Source organism: Tiliqua scincoides, chromosome 1, assembly GCF_035046505.1.
Source record: "Tiliqua scincoides isolate rTilSci1 chromosome 1, rTilSci1.hap2, whole genome shotgun sequence".
Classification (NCBI taxonomy): Eukaryota; Metazoa; Chordata; class Lepidosauria; order Squamata; family Scincidae; genus Tiliqua; species Tiliqua scincoides.
In genome coordinates this window covers 264,205,256-264,223,711 of record NC_089821.1, presented here as the reverse complement: position 1 = coordinate 264,223,711, position 18,456 = coordinate 264,205,256, and the positions used below count along the sequence as shown (strand labels likewise).

Sequence of the window (18,456 nt, the reverse complement as noted above, 5' to 3'; positions counted from 1 at the left end):
AAGAAAATAACCAGTATTGCTTTACTGAAATAGTTGGATGGCCACCCACGTTATCCAGAACAGTTTTCAAAATCCTCATTCAGGGAACACTTCTTACCTTGGTTCTTCTTTGTGCTTTGCTGAGTATTCAGAGGTGTGTTCTAGAGAGTGTTCTCAGATCACACTGGGTGCTGTCCTGGCCTTTGGGACATCTCTGTCACTTTGCATGAATGGCAGTCTCCCCCTCCCCTACAAACTCCACTGTGCACATTTCAGGGGAAGCTCTCTAGTGATGGGAAAGCTTGTCCAGTTTAAAACTGCTGGTCTTAGAACACCAGAGTTTTTCTGATTTACATGATGCTGTGTCTTGCTGTTCAGGATTTGTATGATGAAGAGGATGAAGTGAGGAAGCCGAAGAAAGCCAGGCGGAAAATGATCAGAACCACATCTATGACCAGAGTAAAGGCAACCTTTTCATGTTTCTCCAAAGTAGAAGCTGTAGTTCCTTTTGCCTCCTGCAGACCAAACTATTTTGTGGGTGGTGTGGTGGTGGTGGTTGTGGTTGTGTTTCCCCAGCAGATGGTGCTTTCGAGAACAGAGCACAGACTGTGGTGGGACAGTTGAGCTCTGTTTTGGCGCTAACAATAACCAAGAGAGACAGGAGCTGGCCTTAGAACACCTTGCACTTGAATGCTTTTCCCAAGAATGGAAGAAGCAGAATTCAATTATGCAGACAAAACCATGTCTGCTCAGTTCTGCACCATTCATGCAGGTTGTAGAATGTATGTATTCAGTTTAATTAACTTCCCCTTTATCCTCTTCCAAATAAACTCTGAGGAGCTTTGTTTATTTGATTTCTGTCCTGTTCAGTCTCAGAGTTTTTGAGCAACTTTGGCATTATTTGAAGGTTTTCATTTTTAAAAGTACAAAATTTTAAAAGGGGGGGGGGATAAAACACAAACAGCAAAAAAGTGGATTGGGGGGTAGTAAATATTTCATGAACACCTCCACAGCTTTTGAGGAGAATATCAAATGAGATCTGGTAGCTATTTTGGAGGAGTCCTTGGTGTAAGGGTGGATTCATTATGGTTACTCTTGTAGTAGTTTTTGTGAACCCCATTAAGGAACTGAAAGGCAGGATACAGATGCTTCAGATGAATCAACAAAACCATTGCAGAGAGAAACCACCTGGCCACCCATGGCTTTCACCTGGTCTGTCACCCTAGGTAACTCACCAGGGCCAGATCTGCTTCGGCCCTCAGGTTTCAGTTGTTTCTGGAAGAGAATTTCAAATTTAACAAAACAAAATTCTGCAAAATAATCCAGATCCTCTATCTCCTCCACAACCTCCATCTCACACTGATTATATGTGACAAACTGTTGTTCCTCTGAAGTCGCATGCAGCCTGTTCCTAAGCACGATTACTTGGAAATTCAACCTCTTCAGCTCTAAGACATGCTGACTGCCTTTTTTGTGTCCTGCCTTTTGTGTCCTTACAAGACTGGCCTTTGTGGCCTTTTAGGCTAAACTTTCATTCAGTGTCCCTAATGCTGGCAGTCTGTGTACACTGATTCCTGTTCCCTTTCCCTATTGCTGTGTGGCTGATGGGGATGCCTATGGGCTGTCCATGTGGCGGACTTCCCATTCAGCTTGCTATGCACGGTTCTGCTGAACTTGAAGCGCACCGTCATCTGCCATGTTCACATGCCTTTAGCCATGACTGAAAAGATGGCTTGTCTGAAGAGTGACGGCTCTGTCAAGGCTGGGGTGAAGATGGACCTTGACACTATCTCCCCTCACCCCTCCGTCTGCAATCACCTTGTGGACTGAGTGTCCTTTGGGCAAAGACCATATTGCTTCTATGTTCCATTTAGTGCCCAGAGCACTGCTGGCATTTAGTGTTTATTAAATGGTTATATATTTTGTCATTGTCCATCTGTCTCTGGCTGTTAGGAGGAGGTCAGAGGAAGGGGCTAGGCCTTGTTCTGTTACTAGGTAGTGTAAGGGAACAAATTGCTTGCAAAACTGGAAAAGGCACATTACATTGCGGCTGCCTAGAGTTGGAAGTGACTCCTGTGTAGAAGTGGTAACATGTGAAGAGGCCCTTAGTGGATTTTTTTAAAGCTTGTCCATAAGTTAGTTCCTGGTTCCTCTTCAGAAAAGATATAAAGCAAGGAGCATACCACAGCATGTGCTTTTAGCAGGAGCAGCTGGGAAGTAACAGGCCTCTGGCAATCTCATTGATTTCTTTTCCCTTCAATTCCTATTTGTTTTAGCAACCAAACTTCAAGCAGAAATTTGTTGCCTTGCTGAAGAGGTTTAAAGTGACTGATGAGGTAAGAAATTATTAGTCTGTCCCTGTCAGTTGTGTAGCTAGTCTTTGTGTGTCTGCCTTTCTCTTTTGAGCTCTTCCACAGGCATGATGCCTGAACGGCAGGCCTTGCAGTGTCCCTCGGGGAGCTGCATCTGTTTTCAGGAATAGGATGTGGACGTAATGCCCTGAGATGTCCTATTGTCTTTCTTGGGAGATGTGGCAACGTGCTGGATGTCTGATGAGCTCTTTTACAGACTTGGCATGGGACAAAGCAGATGCACCAGAAACTGACAAAAAAGACGTATAGTGCATGTTGCTCTACATGGGAGCAGCCATAATGGCAGCAGAGCGCACAGTTCACATGTGTCAGTCGCAGTCTCTCAGTTGCAGTCAGCAGCATTTGCAGTTGGGAAGGGTTAGGACTGATTTCTGCTTGCAGCCTTCAAGAGCTACTGCCCCTTACAAGAAGTTATGTTGGACTCGAAGGACCACTGGTGCAGTGTGCCATGGGGTCACATCCAATGTTCATATTTCTGTAGCCAAAGCACAGATGGGATTTCAGTAGGCTTGGAGGTCTGAAGTTTCTCCCACTCCAACCTCTTGCATGAGAAGTAGCTTTGCCCTGTTGCCACCTCCCATTCTTGCTCTGTACTCGCTTGTTATTTCCTGCCTGTGTTTTTCTTTCTTTTTTGTTCTTGCCTTGTCCCCTTCTATCATTTTCCTGTCCTCATTTAGCATTCACAGCTTTTCTCATTAGTAATATCTGCAAATATCAGTAACATGCTGTTTTAGTGCTAACTTCTCTGACCGAAAAGTGTGTTTCCTGCCAAACGCATCCCTATGGCCAACATATGACCCTTTTTAATAGAATTTATTATCCTTTTTTTACTTTGTTTTGGTCTTTCTGATGGCTTCAGGTCACTGGAATGTCATAATCAAAACCGTCCATGCAGAGCTTGGCAGATGTTCAGGGGTAGCTTCTGGGATGAATTCCATCTCTTTGATTACATAGAGTTGATCAGAGGCCCCCGACCTGGCTGCAGCCAGAGAAATTGCCTGGTTCTGAATGACTGAGAAGCGCTGTCTCAGAACAGCAGGGCCTGGGCACTGGCTTTATCGGCTTGCCCCATCAGAGCAGTAGGAAGGAGTTCTTCAGGAGATTCATTGGGATTGTTGGTGGTGGTTTGTTTCACTTTCAGCATATGATACACTTGCATTAGCCACCTGGGTCAGGTCAGAATCATGAAGGAATTGGTGCATATTGGAGTACAGTATTCTGTTTACCTCCTGCAATCCAATATGCAAGGACTTTACTTGCTTTATATCTTTACTTGTTGCTGGCAGCCTTCTGAAAACTCCTTGCGTGGATAACTTTGTCTAGACTCTGGTACTTGCCAAAATTGTCTGTTGGAGTCTTGAGAGTGGGACTCTTGGCAAGTTTGAGTTGCTTAGGCAGAAGGTGATCTCTTGCACCTGTTCCATCCCATCTTCCTGCTTTCTGCTCCCAGGCTTCATATAAGGGCTTTCATATCCGAAGGGGCAGCTTCCTGAGGATTTTCTTCTGTGTTGCACTGAGTGTTGGGACCCTGTTCCCTTGATCACAGACTTCTGTGTTCAAAGAATGAAGTATCACTCTAAATGGTGTCTGTTACCTTGTTTTTCCTTTTGGTTTGGGTCCTCCAGGTATTGGATTCTGACCCAGTAGATCAGACCCAAGAAGCAGAGGAAGACCTGGGTCTGCTTTATGACAGCCTTGAGGAATGCAACAACAGCGACAGCGGTCCTGAGATTGAAGATAATGAGAGTGTCCACAGCACTCCCAAGCCTACCTTGAGGTAAGAGTGGCAGGAGAAATACTGGCTCAGCCATCTCTGGCCATGGCAGTGAGAGAATGAACGTTTCATCTGCCCTTGTACTTCTGAGGCCACCACCTCCCTCTGCAAAAGTGAGGAAATCTCCAGCCCAGTCCCTGTGCTGAAACTAGACCTCAGCTTTCTTTTCCCATGATGTAGCTGGAATCTTTGGCTCCCTGACACCAGGGTGTGAGTCAGTGACTTATGAGGCACAGCTTCTGTGTTTTGATTCATTTGCTAGGAAAAGGGAGGTTTGGGAATATAAAGCAGCTCTGTGATAGATGCTGATAACTTGAGGCTGACCTTGGATTTGACAGGCTGATAGAGAGGCCTGCGTAAAGCTGCAGCAGACCAGTGGGGATTGATGGAGCAGCAAAGCACCTCTGTGGCAATTGAGAGAAGGTGTAACCCTCATTTGTCCCTCCTTTAGAAGCAGCCCTCTTGCTTGCAGAGGAGGGATGGAAAGAAACTGTGGGGACCAGAGAGCCTAATTCATGGCATGCCAGAGAGTAGCCAAGTTGCCTCATTTTGGGGTGAACTCTATTGTTTTGTCCTGTGAGACAGGTTTCCTCTGGTAGCCTTTGGGGTGACTGTGCATTTTGTGTGTGTGTGTTCACTCTGTGTATCTCCTGAAGATCCTTACCATAAAGTTACTGTAAAACTGGAGAAGGTGCACGAGAAGGCACCCAATGATCAGGGAGGCTGGCTGGGCCAACCCAAAGTCTCCTGAGGCAGTGTACCAAATGCTGCTGACTTGGTGGTGTGCCAACTTCTGCTTCTCCCATTCCTCATTTGGACAAGGAAGAGGAGGATGGAGAGGAAGTGTAGAGGAGAGGCGAGTGATGGACTCTGTCCCCTTTCCAATCAAGGAGGAGTAGTGGAGGTGAGTGTGTGAATGGGAGAGTAGGCACACCTCACCACTGTAGTGCCTGGGTCACTCCTGGAGGTTGGAGCACTTTCCCTCCGAGGAAAAGCAGAAGTGTTTGGAACGTCTTAACCAGGGGAAAGCGAGATATCTCAGAGGTGTGAGGGAAGGCTTGGTAAAGATTTATAAGATGATGCACGGTCTGGAGAATGACTAGAGCAGTGGTTCCCAAACTGATGGGTTGCATCCCACCAGCTTGGGAAGCATTGGCCAATGCCCCTTTGAGGGGCGGGGGGTCCCCAGGATTATGCTGTTGCTGGGGCTAGGAGGGGGTTTTTCTACTTACTTGCAGCCAGCACTGCAGTCCCAGATGGCGTGGGGAGCACTCTCCAGGGCTCCCTGTACCTGCAAAACCATAAAAAAGAAAAAACTGGGCAGTTCCAGTTTTTGTGATGAAACCGGAAGTGTCCTTTTTTCTTTCTTTTTTTACAGTTTTGCAGGCATGGGGAGCCCTGTGGATAGTTCCCCACACTCCCTCCCCCCCCCCACTGCAGTGCTGGCCTCAAGTAGGTTGAAACCCACCCCCACCCCATCCCCGGCAGCAGCACATTCCTGAGGATCTCATTCATTTCCCCCCCTCCCCCGCAACAACTTTCAGTGCACTCTTGTAGGAATTGGGGAAGTTTGGGAAGCACTGGACTGGAGAAAATGATTGTGCCTGATGTAATGTTAGGGCTTGGGGTCACCTAAGAAAATGGAATGGCAGGAGATACAGGACAGACCAAAAAAAGTCCTCTCTTGCACAGCACATAATTAATTTTTGAATTCATTGCCACAATGTGTAGTGATGGCGGTTGATTTGGACAGCTGTAAAACGCTGCATGGAGAAGGGTGGGCCTATGAGCTGCTGCTGCTCACAAGAGTTAAGTGGAAGCTTCTTGTCCAGAAGGAGAATGTCAGCAGCTGTGGGACAGCCTCTCAGAGGAGAGCCACTACCTTTGTCTCTGACTTGTGGCTTCTTGGAGGCATTCGAATGTCTGCTCTGTAAACTTGGGTGCTGCTGGCTTGGGGGGTCCTTTGCCTGCAGTGCTCTCCTTGCTTGCTTAATGTGTTTCTAAAATGACATCCTTTGTGCTAACCTCAGTCATCAGATGCTTAAGTAGGGCCTGCTCATTGTCAAGGCCCAGAATGTAGTGATCACTTCCACCAAGCTGGTGATCCCTTCATTGTGGAGATGCTGCTTGCAATGTGCACTCAGCTTTGTGTTCACTCAGCTTTGTGTGTAGATGATGAAGGGGTGTATGTATACATATGCACATGTTCATACAATGGTTTTGTCCATCTAACCTTGCAGATAACCTCACAAGGGTGTTAAGCCTTCCTGCCACACGCATATGCTTCTGTGTACCAGCTGCAGCTCAGTGATGGCCTGATACGGTGGTTCTCACCCTTTTTAGCCTGGGACCCACTTCTGAGAATGACAATCTGTCTGGGGCCCACCGGAAGTGATGTCATCAAGTAGGAAATTCTTGCCTAGAAACTCAAACTGTAAATGACAAGAGAGGGTATTCCAGCTCAGAAGCTTCTTCCAATTCTCCCTGCCCTCGCGACCATTGCTATCAAGCAAAAAATAAAACAACATCTGGAACAAAATATTTGTGTATTTATTTACTTCTGTTTTTATTTCTGCCTGAGATATTTACAAAATCTCAAGCCACTTCTTGTGTTGTGCTTGAAACTAACAAACATTGATGTGGCTATTGATACTGTGCTCAGCATTAGCCAGAAACAAGTGCACCCTACTCATGTGCCTCAATACAAGAAGTAGCTTGAGCTTTTGTAAAAAAAATGAAATAAAAACAGTAGTATCCCCCTCAGGAAAAAGATAAGCAGGGATGCTTCCCTTCATCTCCCCCCAAGCCTAAGCACGTCTACTCAGAATTGACTCCCATTATTGGCAATGGGGCTTACTCCCAGGTAAGAGTAGACAGAATTGCAGCCTAAGAGAGAAGTAAGAAGAGGGGAAGGGTGCACATCAGAGAAGCAGCTGGGGGAGCAGCACTCTCCCTGGGTGCTCCCCCCCACATGCCAGGCTTGCCCTCACTCCCCCCCCCCCCCGGCTGCTCTCTTGGCAGCCAGGCAACCAGGGATCCCCCCTCACCCCAGCAAAGATATAAAGAGAGGACTTGCTAGCCAGGGCAGGAAAGGATCGCGGCTTCCAGGCAATTTCAGAGAGGGAGAGAAGTCGTGATGCAGAGGATGACAATGGCAATGGGGTGGTGGCGGAGGTGATGCTGCTTTCAAGGCAGGCTCACAAGAGGGGAGATACGTGGGTCTGCCTCTACTCACCCAAGCCCTGTGTTCAGGTCTCCACCTACACTCTCCAGCCCAGTCCAGCTACGGGGGTGGGGTGGGGGGAGCTGCTCTGTCTTGCAACCCCAAGGCAGCCCATCCCGTCAAGGCAGCCAAGCTGACAAAGGTTGGTGGGGAGAAGCCTGGCTGGCTGTGATTGGCCCCCCTGAGGAAAGCCTCCAAGTACAGAGGGAGGTCCAGCTGGAAGGCAGCAGCACGCTTTCTGGGGAAAAGCGGCATGCTGCTTTCTTTGCACACGTGCAAGCCGCTCTTAGTTACATCTCAATGCCAGGAAGCTTAAAATGGCAATGCACAGGCTTTACCCACTTCCAAAATGGCGCTGCCCTGGTCTTTTGCCATCTTTCAAGATGGCTGCCACCAGCTTTTCACGACCCACCAGAAATCTGCTCGTGACCCACCAAGTGGGTCCCGACCCACAGTTTGAGAACCACTGGCCTGATACAAGAAAAGAGTCACTGTCTTCCATTTTACATAGGCTTCCCTGCCTGATCACCTGGAGCAATTCTTACTCACTGCAGGTTACTAGGAGAATGACTGTTTACAAACCTGTTGAATTCTCGATAGAGCCTGTGCGAGAGGTCCTGGTTATTGCCATGAGCAGAGATTCCTTCTCCTACATATCCTCATTTTGAGGGGGCATTGCCAGTCTGTATTTGGGGCAGTTGACTAGCCTGCTTGCTTGAAATGCTTTTTTGTTGAAATTGTAAACTGATGACATTTTTGCTCTGCAGCACAATAGTTTTGTAGTGCTCTGTGGCTGATCTGTTGTCCTGAGTCTGGATGAGCTTGACTTTTCCTGCTTCCTCTGCAGCTGTAGGCCTTGCTTGTAGTCCCTGGACCTGATAACAAAGCTGCATCTGTACTGTTCAGAACTGTAGCTCCTACACAGCAGGGACAGCATGAAGGGAATGGTTGAGGCTCTGCCTCAGACATCTTAAAACATTAGAGACGGTACTGTAGGTTGCCTGGGTGCCAGCACCATTTCCAGCATCCTGCAGAGGTCAACCCAGTGTTCAGGCTTGTCCTAAGTGCTTGGTGGTACTTGGGTACATCTGGTTTAAAATCCAGATGCAGACTTGAGCTAAAGCAGATCCATCTACCTTTGCTTCTCTCCTTCCAACTTCATTACTTAAGTGTGGGGCACATAACACCACATAAAAACCACATAAGGACCAGGGGACATCCACTAAAATTGAGTGTTGGGAGAGTCCAGACAGACAAAAGAAAATATTTCTTTAATCAGTGTGTGGTTGGTCTGTGGAACCCCTTGCCACAGGATGTGGTGATGGCATCTGGCCTAGATGCCTTTAAAAGAGGATTGGACCAATTTCTAGAGGAAAAATCCATTACAGCTTACAAGCCATGATGTGTATTGCAACCTCCTGATTTTAGAAATGGGCTATGTCAGATGCAAGGGAGGGCACCAGGATGAGGTCTCTTGTGATCTGGTGTGCTCCCTGGGGCATTTGGTGGGCCGCTGTGAGATACAGGAAGCTGGACTAGCTGGGCCTATGGCCTGATCCAGCGGGGATGTTCTTATATTCTTATGGTTTTTTGCGCTCAATCTGTCTAAAAGAATGACATTCAGTTGTCTTTGTCTGTGATTTCCACTTTCCAGCTCTGAGAATTTCCAGTTCTCAGAATTCTAGCTGATGGGGGAGGGGTTGCAACTTGTCATGGTCAGAAATAGAGATGCTTTGCTCTGTCATGTTCTTTGTTTGTTGCAAGTTTTAACTTTTTTATTTTGCTCAACCAGACCTGCCACCTCTTCTCTGCCGCTCCCCCCCCCCCCAGCCTGTCTTTTTGTGCTGCCATCAGGCTTCTGGGCTTTGGTGATGGGTTTGCCTACGGTGCTCTGTGGGGACTGAGACTGGGAAGGGATTCAAGCTGGGGTGTGCTGACTTGACTTCTTCCTCCTCATCTCTCTGTCTGTCTGTCTCTCTGTCTGTCCGTCTGTTTCTTCTGCAGGCGCTTCTTTGAGGGCGTCTCTCACTCTGGTTCCCAGACTGAGATCAGCAGTCTGCACGGCCAGAAAGTGCAGGAGCGAGAGTCGGGCAGCCCTGTGAGTTACTCTTCTTCCTCCTCCTCCTCCTCTGCTAGCAACCTGTCTGCCTGGGCCCACTTGCCAGGACCCAACATGCTGTCATGAGTGATCCCTGCTCTCTTTCTCTCTGTTTCTTGTCTTTTCTGGATGTGCTGCTTCCTTTCCCAGTGTAGGAGAGGTGGGTCTAGGAGCAGGCGAACCTCCTCACTCAGCCAGGGCCCTCCAGTCCCTGCAATGCTGGGGCTTTGTGGTTTTCCCTATGCAGCCTCTCCTGTGATAGCTGAACCTGCTTCTGGTGCCTTGGTCTGTGCAAGAGCAAAGCATAACATTGATGTTTCCTTTCCTTGCAACCATCCTGCCATTGCCCCACTCTTGGGGATGCCAGGATCAGATATCCGCATTCAAGTCTAACTTTTCTTTTTCCTCCTTGATGCCTCTTTGTCTTCCCCTCACTCGCTCAGGGAGAAGCAGAGAAGCGGAAAGTGGGGGCTCCCCACACTCAAGATGAGACCTCCATGGAAACTGCCACCATGGTGAGTGCAGTGTGTCAACATCAGTGGAAAGGTTTTACCTTTTAAACTGCCCTGTTTACTCTGGAGACATGTCTGATTATTACTTGTCTGAGGCTCCATAGCTCAGGGGTTGCCATACTAGACTTGTACTCATACTAGAGTTCTGAGTTCAGACATTACTGGGGCCTCTGACATGTTTTATCAATGCTGATACCACTGCATTATGCAAATACTGGCGTTCTTGTTTGGGAGGGCTTGTAGCTCAGTGGCAGAGCACATACTTGTCATGCACAAAAGGTTTTGCTTCCAGACAGGGAAAAACCCATGGAACGCTGCTGCCTTTCAATGTAGACAGTCCTGAGCTAGATGGGCCAATCGACCAACTGGGTATAAGGCAGCATCATATGTGCTTGTTTGGGGGATTGGATCTGCTGCTTGCAGTCCACACTACTAGAGGTTTATTTCACAGTGGTCTCCCACCTGCCCTTGCAGCTCCGAAACAAGACTCTGAGAGCCTAGCAGACGTTTATTTTTTAATTTTATCTAAAAGATTTATATCCAGCCCTTCTCCAGAGTTGCTTACAGCCATAAATTAATATACAATTTCATAAATCTGGGCTTAGTAACCTATGGCCTATGGGCCATATCCAGCCTGCCAGCCAAATTTATCTGACTCGCACAGAGCTCAGCTTGGGAGGTGCATCCACGAACCAAGGTGGGCGGCACTGCAAGCTGGATGGGAGGCTTTGCATCCCAAGCTAAGCACCATGCAACCATTTCTGTGTGCTCAGCAACCTAGAAGTGCAGCGGATACATCTTTGCTGAATGTCTGGCTCATTTTGACAAAAAGGTCACCGACCCCTGCCGCAAACACGTTGCTGGCTTTTCACATTCTGCATGGGAGCATCCTGACAGAATAGGACCTTTCCTCTTTTCCAGGGAAGTGGAAGCTTTCTGCATTTCTTGTTGTGCCCAAAGAGAATGAAGCTGGTGGTGTTGATAGCTACTGGGGGCAAGAGCTGCCTTTTGCCATGGCTTGCTCTGGGTCGCATTGCTGGGTCAGGCCACACGAGGGCAGTGCACAGCAGATCTGAGCATTTGGGAACGCAGGGAGATGAATAGATGTTTTCTCCTGAAAACTGACTTCACTTTTTCCCAAATTAATATTTATTTGGGGCATTTGGTGGGCCACTGTGAGATACAGGAAGCTGGACTAGATGGGCCTTTGGCCTCATCCAGCAGGGCTCTTCTTATGTTCTTATTTATGAATTTGTGTAAAAACATTTCTACCCTGCCTTTCTCCCTCACTGTGGGTGCCCAAGGTGGTTAGCAAAAGTATAAATTGCAATCTATCATAAAAACAATATAAATACAGTCGTGCACCGCTTAACAACAGGGATCGGGACCATGATGCCCATCGTTTGTGGGGCTTGACGCAGTCTGGTCCCTCTGGAGGGTTGTCTGAGCTTCCCAGAGGCAGCACGCATCCGTTTGCTGCCTCTGCAGAGCTCAGATTGAGGGAAATTGTGTCTCTCATGCAACTTCTGGTTTCACGGAGGAAACCAGGAATTGCGCAAGAGACCTGATTTCCCTCAGTCTGAGCCACTGAGAGGCTCGGACAACCCTCTGGAGGTGAGGGGACTACAGCTCCCCTCACTTTTGGAGGGTTGCATGTGCACCCCCAACGACCACGTGACCACATGTGGCAGATGGTTATGTGATCCCGGCGTAAGCCGGAAGGTTGCAAAGTGGTGCACACCTGTATTGAAACATTTTAATCAGTCTATTGTAACAAGTCTCCAACACATGTAAAACAACAAACAGCAGTAGAAAGATCAAAAGCAGCATTAAGTCCAGGAGGGTACAAGATACACTCTTCCCCTGCACTACGCTTCCTGGGATTTTGAAATGTTTTCCTGTCAGCATCTCCCTCCACCTGAAAGGTCAACATGGGGAGAAAGCTTAGGCTAGAAACATGATGAAGATGTTCACTCTTGGTATACGAGGGGAATCTGTCCTGGTTCCCTTCCTAAACCACCAAACCCTTCCATATGTTAATCTGAGGTAGTGCAGTTCTTTGGCAAATTGCCTCTATGTCCCCCCTTCAAGGATTTAAATGATTTTTCTAGGGACAAAAGGAGGGTTGAAAATTCTGCCAGGTTGGAGGGGAGTTGGCTGGATGGCGCGCATGTGGTGGTGGGGATGTTATTGGGACAATTTAAGAGGGTGGTGCCTGTCGTGGTGAGCTTTTGTAAGGCTGTGTTCTCTGCACTAGTTTCTTCTCTTGGGTCCATCTAACAAAAGCTTCATGTGCACTGGGGGCCTCTGCAGTTGTAGGTTGCCCACTGAGCATCCCAGGTACTGGATCCCAGATGCTGGGGAGCAATGGCAGGACAGGCTTACTGTCTTGAAGCTCTACCAGAAGCTTCTGGTTGACCCCTAAGGAATGGCATGGTGGACCAGGTAGACCTTTTGGTCCAATATAGCAGGATCCTTCTCGGCTTGGGGGTACTGGCCACTCTTCTCACCCCAACCCCATTGCCATCTCTGTGTTTTTGGTTTCTGGTGTTTTTTTTTAAACATACAGATTGACTCATAAGCTTCCCTTCTGCAAAAGTGGTAGGAGTTGTTGTGCAATATGTCTGGGTGGCTTAGGAAGGGACAGAGATCTGCCTGATGATTAGAGAAGTAGAATATGGATGTTTCTTTGAATGTCGGGCTTCCACCTTGGTGGGGAGTCCAGCCAGTGAATCAGCTGCTTGACATTCTTTTAGGGTCCAACTAAAGCAATATCTTTTGTGCTTTCTCTCAGGAACTGGAGACAGACGAACCCTGCCCAGGAGGAGCAGCAGAGACAGTACTGAAGGAGAGCAACGTGGATAGGCTAACCCAGCTGAGCAACGTCAGCAAGCCTGAGTTCCCAGCCACAGTCTCCCCCAGGTGAGGAAGGCCTCCTCCACTGATGGTGTTAGGCCTTTTATGGAATGGTGGTTGTTGGTCACACTCTCTGTCATCTGCCGGAGGACAAAGAGTGTTGGCTTTACTTGTGAGAGGTCCAGGCACAAGTCCTCTGTTAGCTGTGAGGTTGCGTGGGTGGTCTTGACTAGCAGTTCAATCCTAAAAGGGCTTTACAACAGTGAAACCGTGACTCTGCTGTCACAAATGGCCATACAGTGGCCATTCCTGAACTGCTACCACAAATGGCAGTAATTGTCAGAGGCCCACTGCCGCAGTCAGCTAGAAGCAGGTAACCCGGCATGGGGATGGAAGCTGTGGGAGGAATGGGGTGGGGAGGGGGAAGAACAGACAGTTTGTAGAACTCTTTATCACCATCTCTGCCTGACTTGCCTTGTAGGTTGTTGAGAAGGTAAATGACTGCAAGCGCTAAGACTGATTTCATTGTATGTCAGTTAATTTGAGGGCCAGCCTCTGTGTGTGTGCTTCTTTGACACCCTTCCAGTTCTCACTTGGCACACTGATCAGTAGGGAGATGCAGTCAGTCTATTTTCCAACATGGCTCTTTGCTCTCAAAGCCTACCTCTACAAGTATTGTGGCCTCGGCCCCCATTTCTGAGGCTGGGCCTGTTTCTACTGACATGTGGGTGTGCCAGCACTTGCTCTGTAGTCAGAGTTTGTCCCCTGCATCCCAAAGTCCTGCACTGCATCCCTTTTGCTTCTTGCCTTTCAGCAAAGTGGAGAACAAGCAACTGTGGCGACCCCGCAGCATGTCCGTCAAGGACAGGCAGAATTCCAAGGGCCAGGGTGACCGAACTAGTAGTCTGGACAGTGAGAGCAGCCCTGATTCGCGGCACAGCAACCAGGTCAGGCTGGAGGGGTGGCTGTCAGGGAGAGGAAGGGGAGTGCTGGCGTCTCCTGAAAGCTGGGAGGAGTGAAAATGCAGCTGTTGGTTGTTTCTTCACAAATGGGGCCAGGGGCCTTTTCTTGCCAATGGAGATGTTGTCTTCATCCACCTCCTTTACTTTTCTGTTGCAGGTGCCCCGGAAGTCTGTGTATGATCAGCTCAACCAGATACTGGTTTCAGATGAGCAACTACCAGAGAGCATCATCCTGGTGAACATAACTGAATGGCAAGGCCAGGTAAAGAGTTCCAAGCTTGGGCAGGAAAGCCTTGATGCCACCCAAGTGCATGCTGAGTGCCGTACCCTAGTGGGGAGCCAGTGATGGCACAGCAGATACTGTCCAGGGCCTTAGCCAAGTCAGCCTGGGAGAAAATGTGTTACTGCTCCCAAGCATGATCTCTGTCTGTTCACAAACTTAGCTGTTTCCCCCTTGAAATAAGTTCTCAAGGTGACCTAAAAATGTAAAAACACTTAACAGAATACAATACAAGACTAGTGATCAATGAAGCTCCCTTGGCTCAATTCGTAATTGTCTCTCAGTATTTATTAGCTTTCTTGGAAAACCCTCAAGGGAAGCTCTCTGGTTTTCTAAATGTTCTCTCCTGACTCCTAATGGTGACATGGCCTTTTTCGGTTTTGCACTTGCTTTTGTTACAGTCAAAAAGCACCTCCATTTTTCAATGAGCAGCTTTCCCTTGCTCATTGACACTTCCTCTGTTCTTCATCCATGTCCTGGACACTAATTGTGACTTGGATAGAGTTCTGCAAAAGCTCCCAAAAGTGGGTTGTTAAGAACTGTGCCATTTTTGATTTGAAGGGCAGAGCTTAGGGGATTCCCAAATTTAGGCACAAGAGATCTGTGCAGCTCCTCAGCTCATTAGGGGCAGGAAGCTTCCTAAAGTTGGTTGGTTTGGCCCCCATAGAAGCCCTCCCTCTAGCCCATGTGATTGGTAAGATCCTTAATTTTGGTGCACTGGAAGGTTTTATTTTTGGAAAATAAGCATTTCCTCAGTTTCAAGCAAAAAGTCTCAGCCAAACTGTCATCATCCAAAACAGCTTCCCCCCAGGTTTGCGTCCCTGGCATTTTCAAGTTAATAATAAGTTGGTGCAGCTGTTCAGAACCTTTGCCCAAGCAGGTTCGGGAGGGGGGATTCCCTATCAGGTATGGGAGATGACCTGGGCTAGATGGGCAACAGTCTGACCCAGAAGTCAGCTCCTGATATTCCCTCAAATGCATGTGCCTGGTTTTGTGTTGACAGTATCTCTGTGATCAGCTCCAAGAACACAAGCAGCCCATTGTCTCCACCTGCTCCATGGCTGATGTTCAGGCAGCTTTCAACACCATTGTTGCCCGCATCCAGAGATAGTGAGTATAACCTGCAGGCAGCAACCAGCCAGGTGGTGTGTTCCAGGCAGGACCTGTGCAAAGGGCTTTTTGGTGTTTGCAAGGCATGCGGGCCCCCCCTTCCCTATTTCAGACTCAGGGGCAGGAATCTTCTGTTTATGTCCAGAGGATGGTAACCTCTGGGCTGGAGAGCCATCAGCAGTATTGTGGACTTTATGGCACTTTCATGACCGTCATGGGCCAGTGCAGGGCGCTTTCTGGATTGCACCCTTAATTTGTTTTATAAGATTTCTCAGTTGCCTTTCCAGTGATTGGTGCTCAAGATGATACAGAAACATCTAGACCTCTCAGATAAAACCAGTTCAGCAAAAACCTTTGCAAACAAAACAGTTTTCAGTTGCTGGTGGAAGCTATTTAATAAGGGGGAAAATCTAATCACTCGAGGAAAGGAATTTGTAGGTGCTACAATGGAGAAGGCCCTGCCTTGTACTCTCTCAGATCTGACTAACTATAAACGGAGGAATTTTGAGCAGAGCCTCTCCAGTTGCCCTTAACTAGTAAAGAGGGACACATGGGAAAAGATGCTCCTGAAGATATGCAGAAGCTGGACTCTTCAGAGTTTGAAAAGTGAGAACAAGCACCTTGAATTGTGATTCTACCTCTCATGCTTGCAAAGTTATGCTTGAGCCACCTAAGCAACACCTGCTAAAATCTCAGGAGAGAGCAGGTGCCTAAAGAAGACAGTTGTTGTTTGGGGGGAGGCTTTAAAGGGATTTCCCAAATCTTCCACCTATCCACCCAGACTCCAGAGATGGAGCTGCTGAGGAGCTGGGCCTCCAGTGAAGACCAAAGAGAACTGTTGGGTTCATATGATAGGAAGATTGTGAAGCGGTGGGTTAGGAGGGGCTTTGTGTTCTGGCTTTGGCTCTCCTGGGGCTGCTTTGCTGTGAACCTCTCAGGACCTCTCTTCCTCCGGCAGCTGTAACTGCAATTCCCACATGCCTCCCCCAGTGAAAGTGGCCGTGGCAGGGGACCAGAGCTACCTGAGCATCGTCCTGCGCTTCTTTGTGGAGCAGCTGGCCAGCAAGACCCCAGACTGGCTCAACTACCTCCGTTTTCTCGTGGTGCCGCTGGGTAAGAGTCTTGCTAGGGGCGAGGGCCCTGAAAGACCAGAGCTGTCTCTTGACTGGGACCACTGTCTGGGCTGACCTGCAGGCTTCAGCCTTCTCAACCAGAAAAAGAGTGGGGCTAGAACAGGCAAAGGCAAACCAATTCCACCCAGGATTGACCATGCACAGGAGCACATGCTTGTGTTATTTTGACAGTGCTTCAGAGAGTAGATGGGGTTTGTTCCCTGTGGGTTCTACCCTTTCTTTTTCAACAATGCTTCTGTTTCCTCCATATCATTCCCAGGCTCACACCCCCTGGCCAAGTACCTTGGTTCCGTGGACAATCGATACAGTACCTTATTCCTGGATGCAGCGTGGAGAGAGCTCTTTAGCAGAGCAGAGCCCCCTAGTTCCGGTAATAGGCTTGACTTCAGCAAAGCAGGCTCTCAAGTTGTGTGTGTGTGGGACTCCTGGGTCTTGTTGACATTCTTATTGCATCTAATAATTCTGCTTGCTTCACTCCAGATACTGTGGATATTCCTGGCCGGGTTGCCCAGTTCATCACAGGAGCCAACATGTCCCACCAGCTGCCCATTTCTGAGGCCATGTTGACCTACAAGCAGAAGAGGTAAGTGGGCCTGCAATCCCCCCCCTTCCACCCTGTGCTCAGCCAAAGTGACCAATTGGCCCCACATTATTCACCACACAGAGAGCTGTGCCAGTCCTGGTTCTGATGACCTGGGGCTATTTTCACTAACTTTCAAGGGGTGGAAAGCTGGGCAGGGCAGTGAGGTCAGAGGCAAAGGTGATGACCTTTTCCTGCAGTTACAGGACCATGTGGTAAGCGGTTAAGTGACTCTGGTTTGTCTGCAGCACAGGACAGCAGGGTGAGAGCAGAACCAGTGGGCAGTTCTTCTCTCCCGGGGTGGAGAAGAGCATGTTGTCCAAGGTGCCTGAAAAGAGGCATATCCAAGTAGTGACTGTGGGAATTGCAAGCACTATTTCTATGCTTCCTCCCCCCACAGTTCAGGTGTGCGGGGTACATCAGGCCCTGCTGTTCTCTGCTTACCCCTACAGCTGACGGGGATTGGCACACAGTACGTACATGCAAAGCTGCCTTCACTGTTCGTTCACTGCAGGAGCACTTCCTGCATGGTGGGTGGGCGGGGCGGGGTGGTGAGAAGGGGACCTGTCTCTTGCTGGGATGTATCCCGGATTGACTGCTGTCATGCCCAGTCAGGTGGGAGACAGGTTCATGAGCTCCGGGTGTGGTGACACTTTCATTCCCCTAAAGCAGGAGCTTTCCTTCAAATTCATTTTGGAGTTCGTCATGTTTAGTTCAAGTGATAGCTGATGTCCTGGCTCAGAAGCAAGTGCCCATTTTGGGACCAGCTTGTCATTTGCTTTGACTTACTACAAGTTGGGTGGTGTTCTTTGCACAATATGAGCAATAAGGCCCATACCGGGGGAGCAGTTGATCACAGACATCCTGTCCACGTTGTATATAGACCGTTAACCCAGCCAAGATGGAAAGTCAGCGCTCCAGGGGAGGGGACCGTAGCCCAGTTGTTGAACGCAAACAAAAGGTCCTAGTTTCCTTCCCTGGCTGATACCTCCAGTTTAAAAAGATTTTAGGTGACAAGGCTCAGGAAAAGCCCTACTGGAAATCCTGGAGTAGACCATACTAAAGAGCAGAGGAGGAAACCCAAGAACCCAGGCTCCCTGCAAGAGAGTGTGAGGATGGGTAGGTGGAGAATTGCTCACAGAGAGCCTCTTTGCTCAGTAATTTGGGTGCAAGGCAACTGTAGGAAAACCTGCAGGATGCCACTTTTGACATGCCACTGCGAGCATTTGCAGCAGGGTGTGTCAAAAATTGGATGCTACTTACACACCCAACAAGCTTGCCACAGGCAGCAGTGCAAGGTGCTCTTTGCATAGTCACCACGTGGGACCTTCTGAAGAGCAATTCTAAGGGTACCAGCATCAGGAAACCAATGTTGGGGATTGCAGAATATTTTGTATTGGGGGAAGCCTGCAATTGAAAGCGCAGCAGAGGGCACCAGAGTGGCAGTCTGAGAGCTTTGGGCTAGCATGACTTTGGCTTGCATGTGAACTCATTGCACTCGGGGCTGGTCCAACAGCATAAACATCCCAAGGAATGTGCTTGTTGGCACCAGTGGAGCAGTGTATAAGCTCACAGTT

General features: G+C 48.6%; 1 protein-coding gene across 3 annotated transcripts in view; it reads left to right on the top strand.

Annotated features, from left to right (window-relative positions):
* LOC136648696 (phosphofurin acidic cluster sorting protein 1-like) overlaps window positions 1-18,456 on the top strand; it is a 164,579-nt gene that overhangs the window by 135,068 nt on the left and 11,055 nt on the right. For all 3 annotated transcript variants that reach the window (XM_066624901.1, XM_066624892.1, XM_066624910.1), the window contains exons 7-18: window positions 358-438; window positions 2,256-2,315; window positions 3,977-4,128; window positions 9,353-9,446; window positions 9,890-9,961; window positions 12,753-12,880; window positions 13,629-13,761; window positions 13,934-14,038; window positions 15,060-15,166; window positions 16,125-16,279; window positions 16,559-16,669; window positions 16,780-16,882. In XM_066624901.1, coding sequence (XP_066480998.1) covers window positions 358-438; window positions 2,256-2,315; window positions 3,977-4,128; window positions 9,353-9,446; window positions 9,890-9,961; window positions 12,753-12,880; window positions 13,629-13,761; window positions 13,934-14,038; window positions 15,060-15,166; window positions 16,125-16,279; window positions 16,559-16,669; window positions 16,780-16,882 — 1,301 coding nt within the window. The remainder of the gene's footprint in view (window positions 1-357; window positions 439-2,255; window positions 2,316-3,976; window positions 4,129-9,352; window positions 9,447-9,889; window positions 9,962-12,752; window positions 12,881-13,628; window positions 13,762-13,933; window positions 14,039-15,059; window positions 15,167-16,124; window positions 16,280-16,558; window positions 16,670-16,779; window positions 16,883-18,456) is intronic.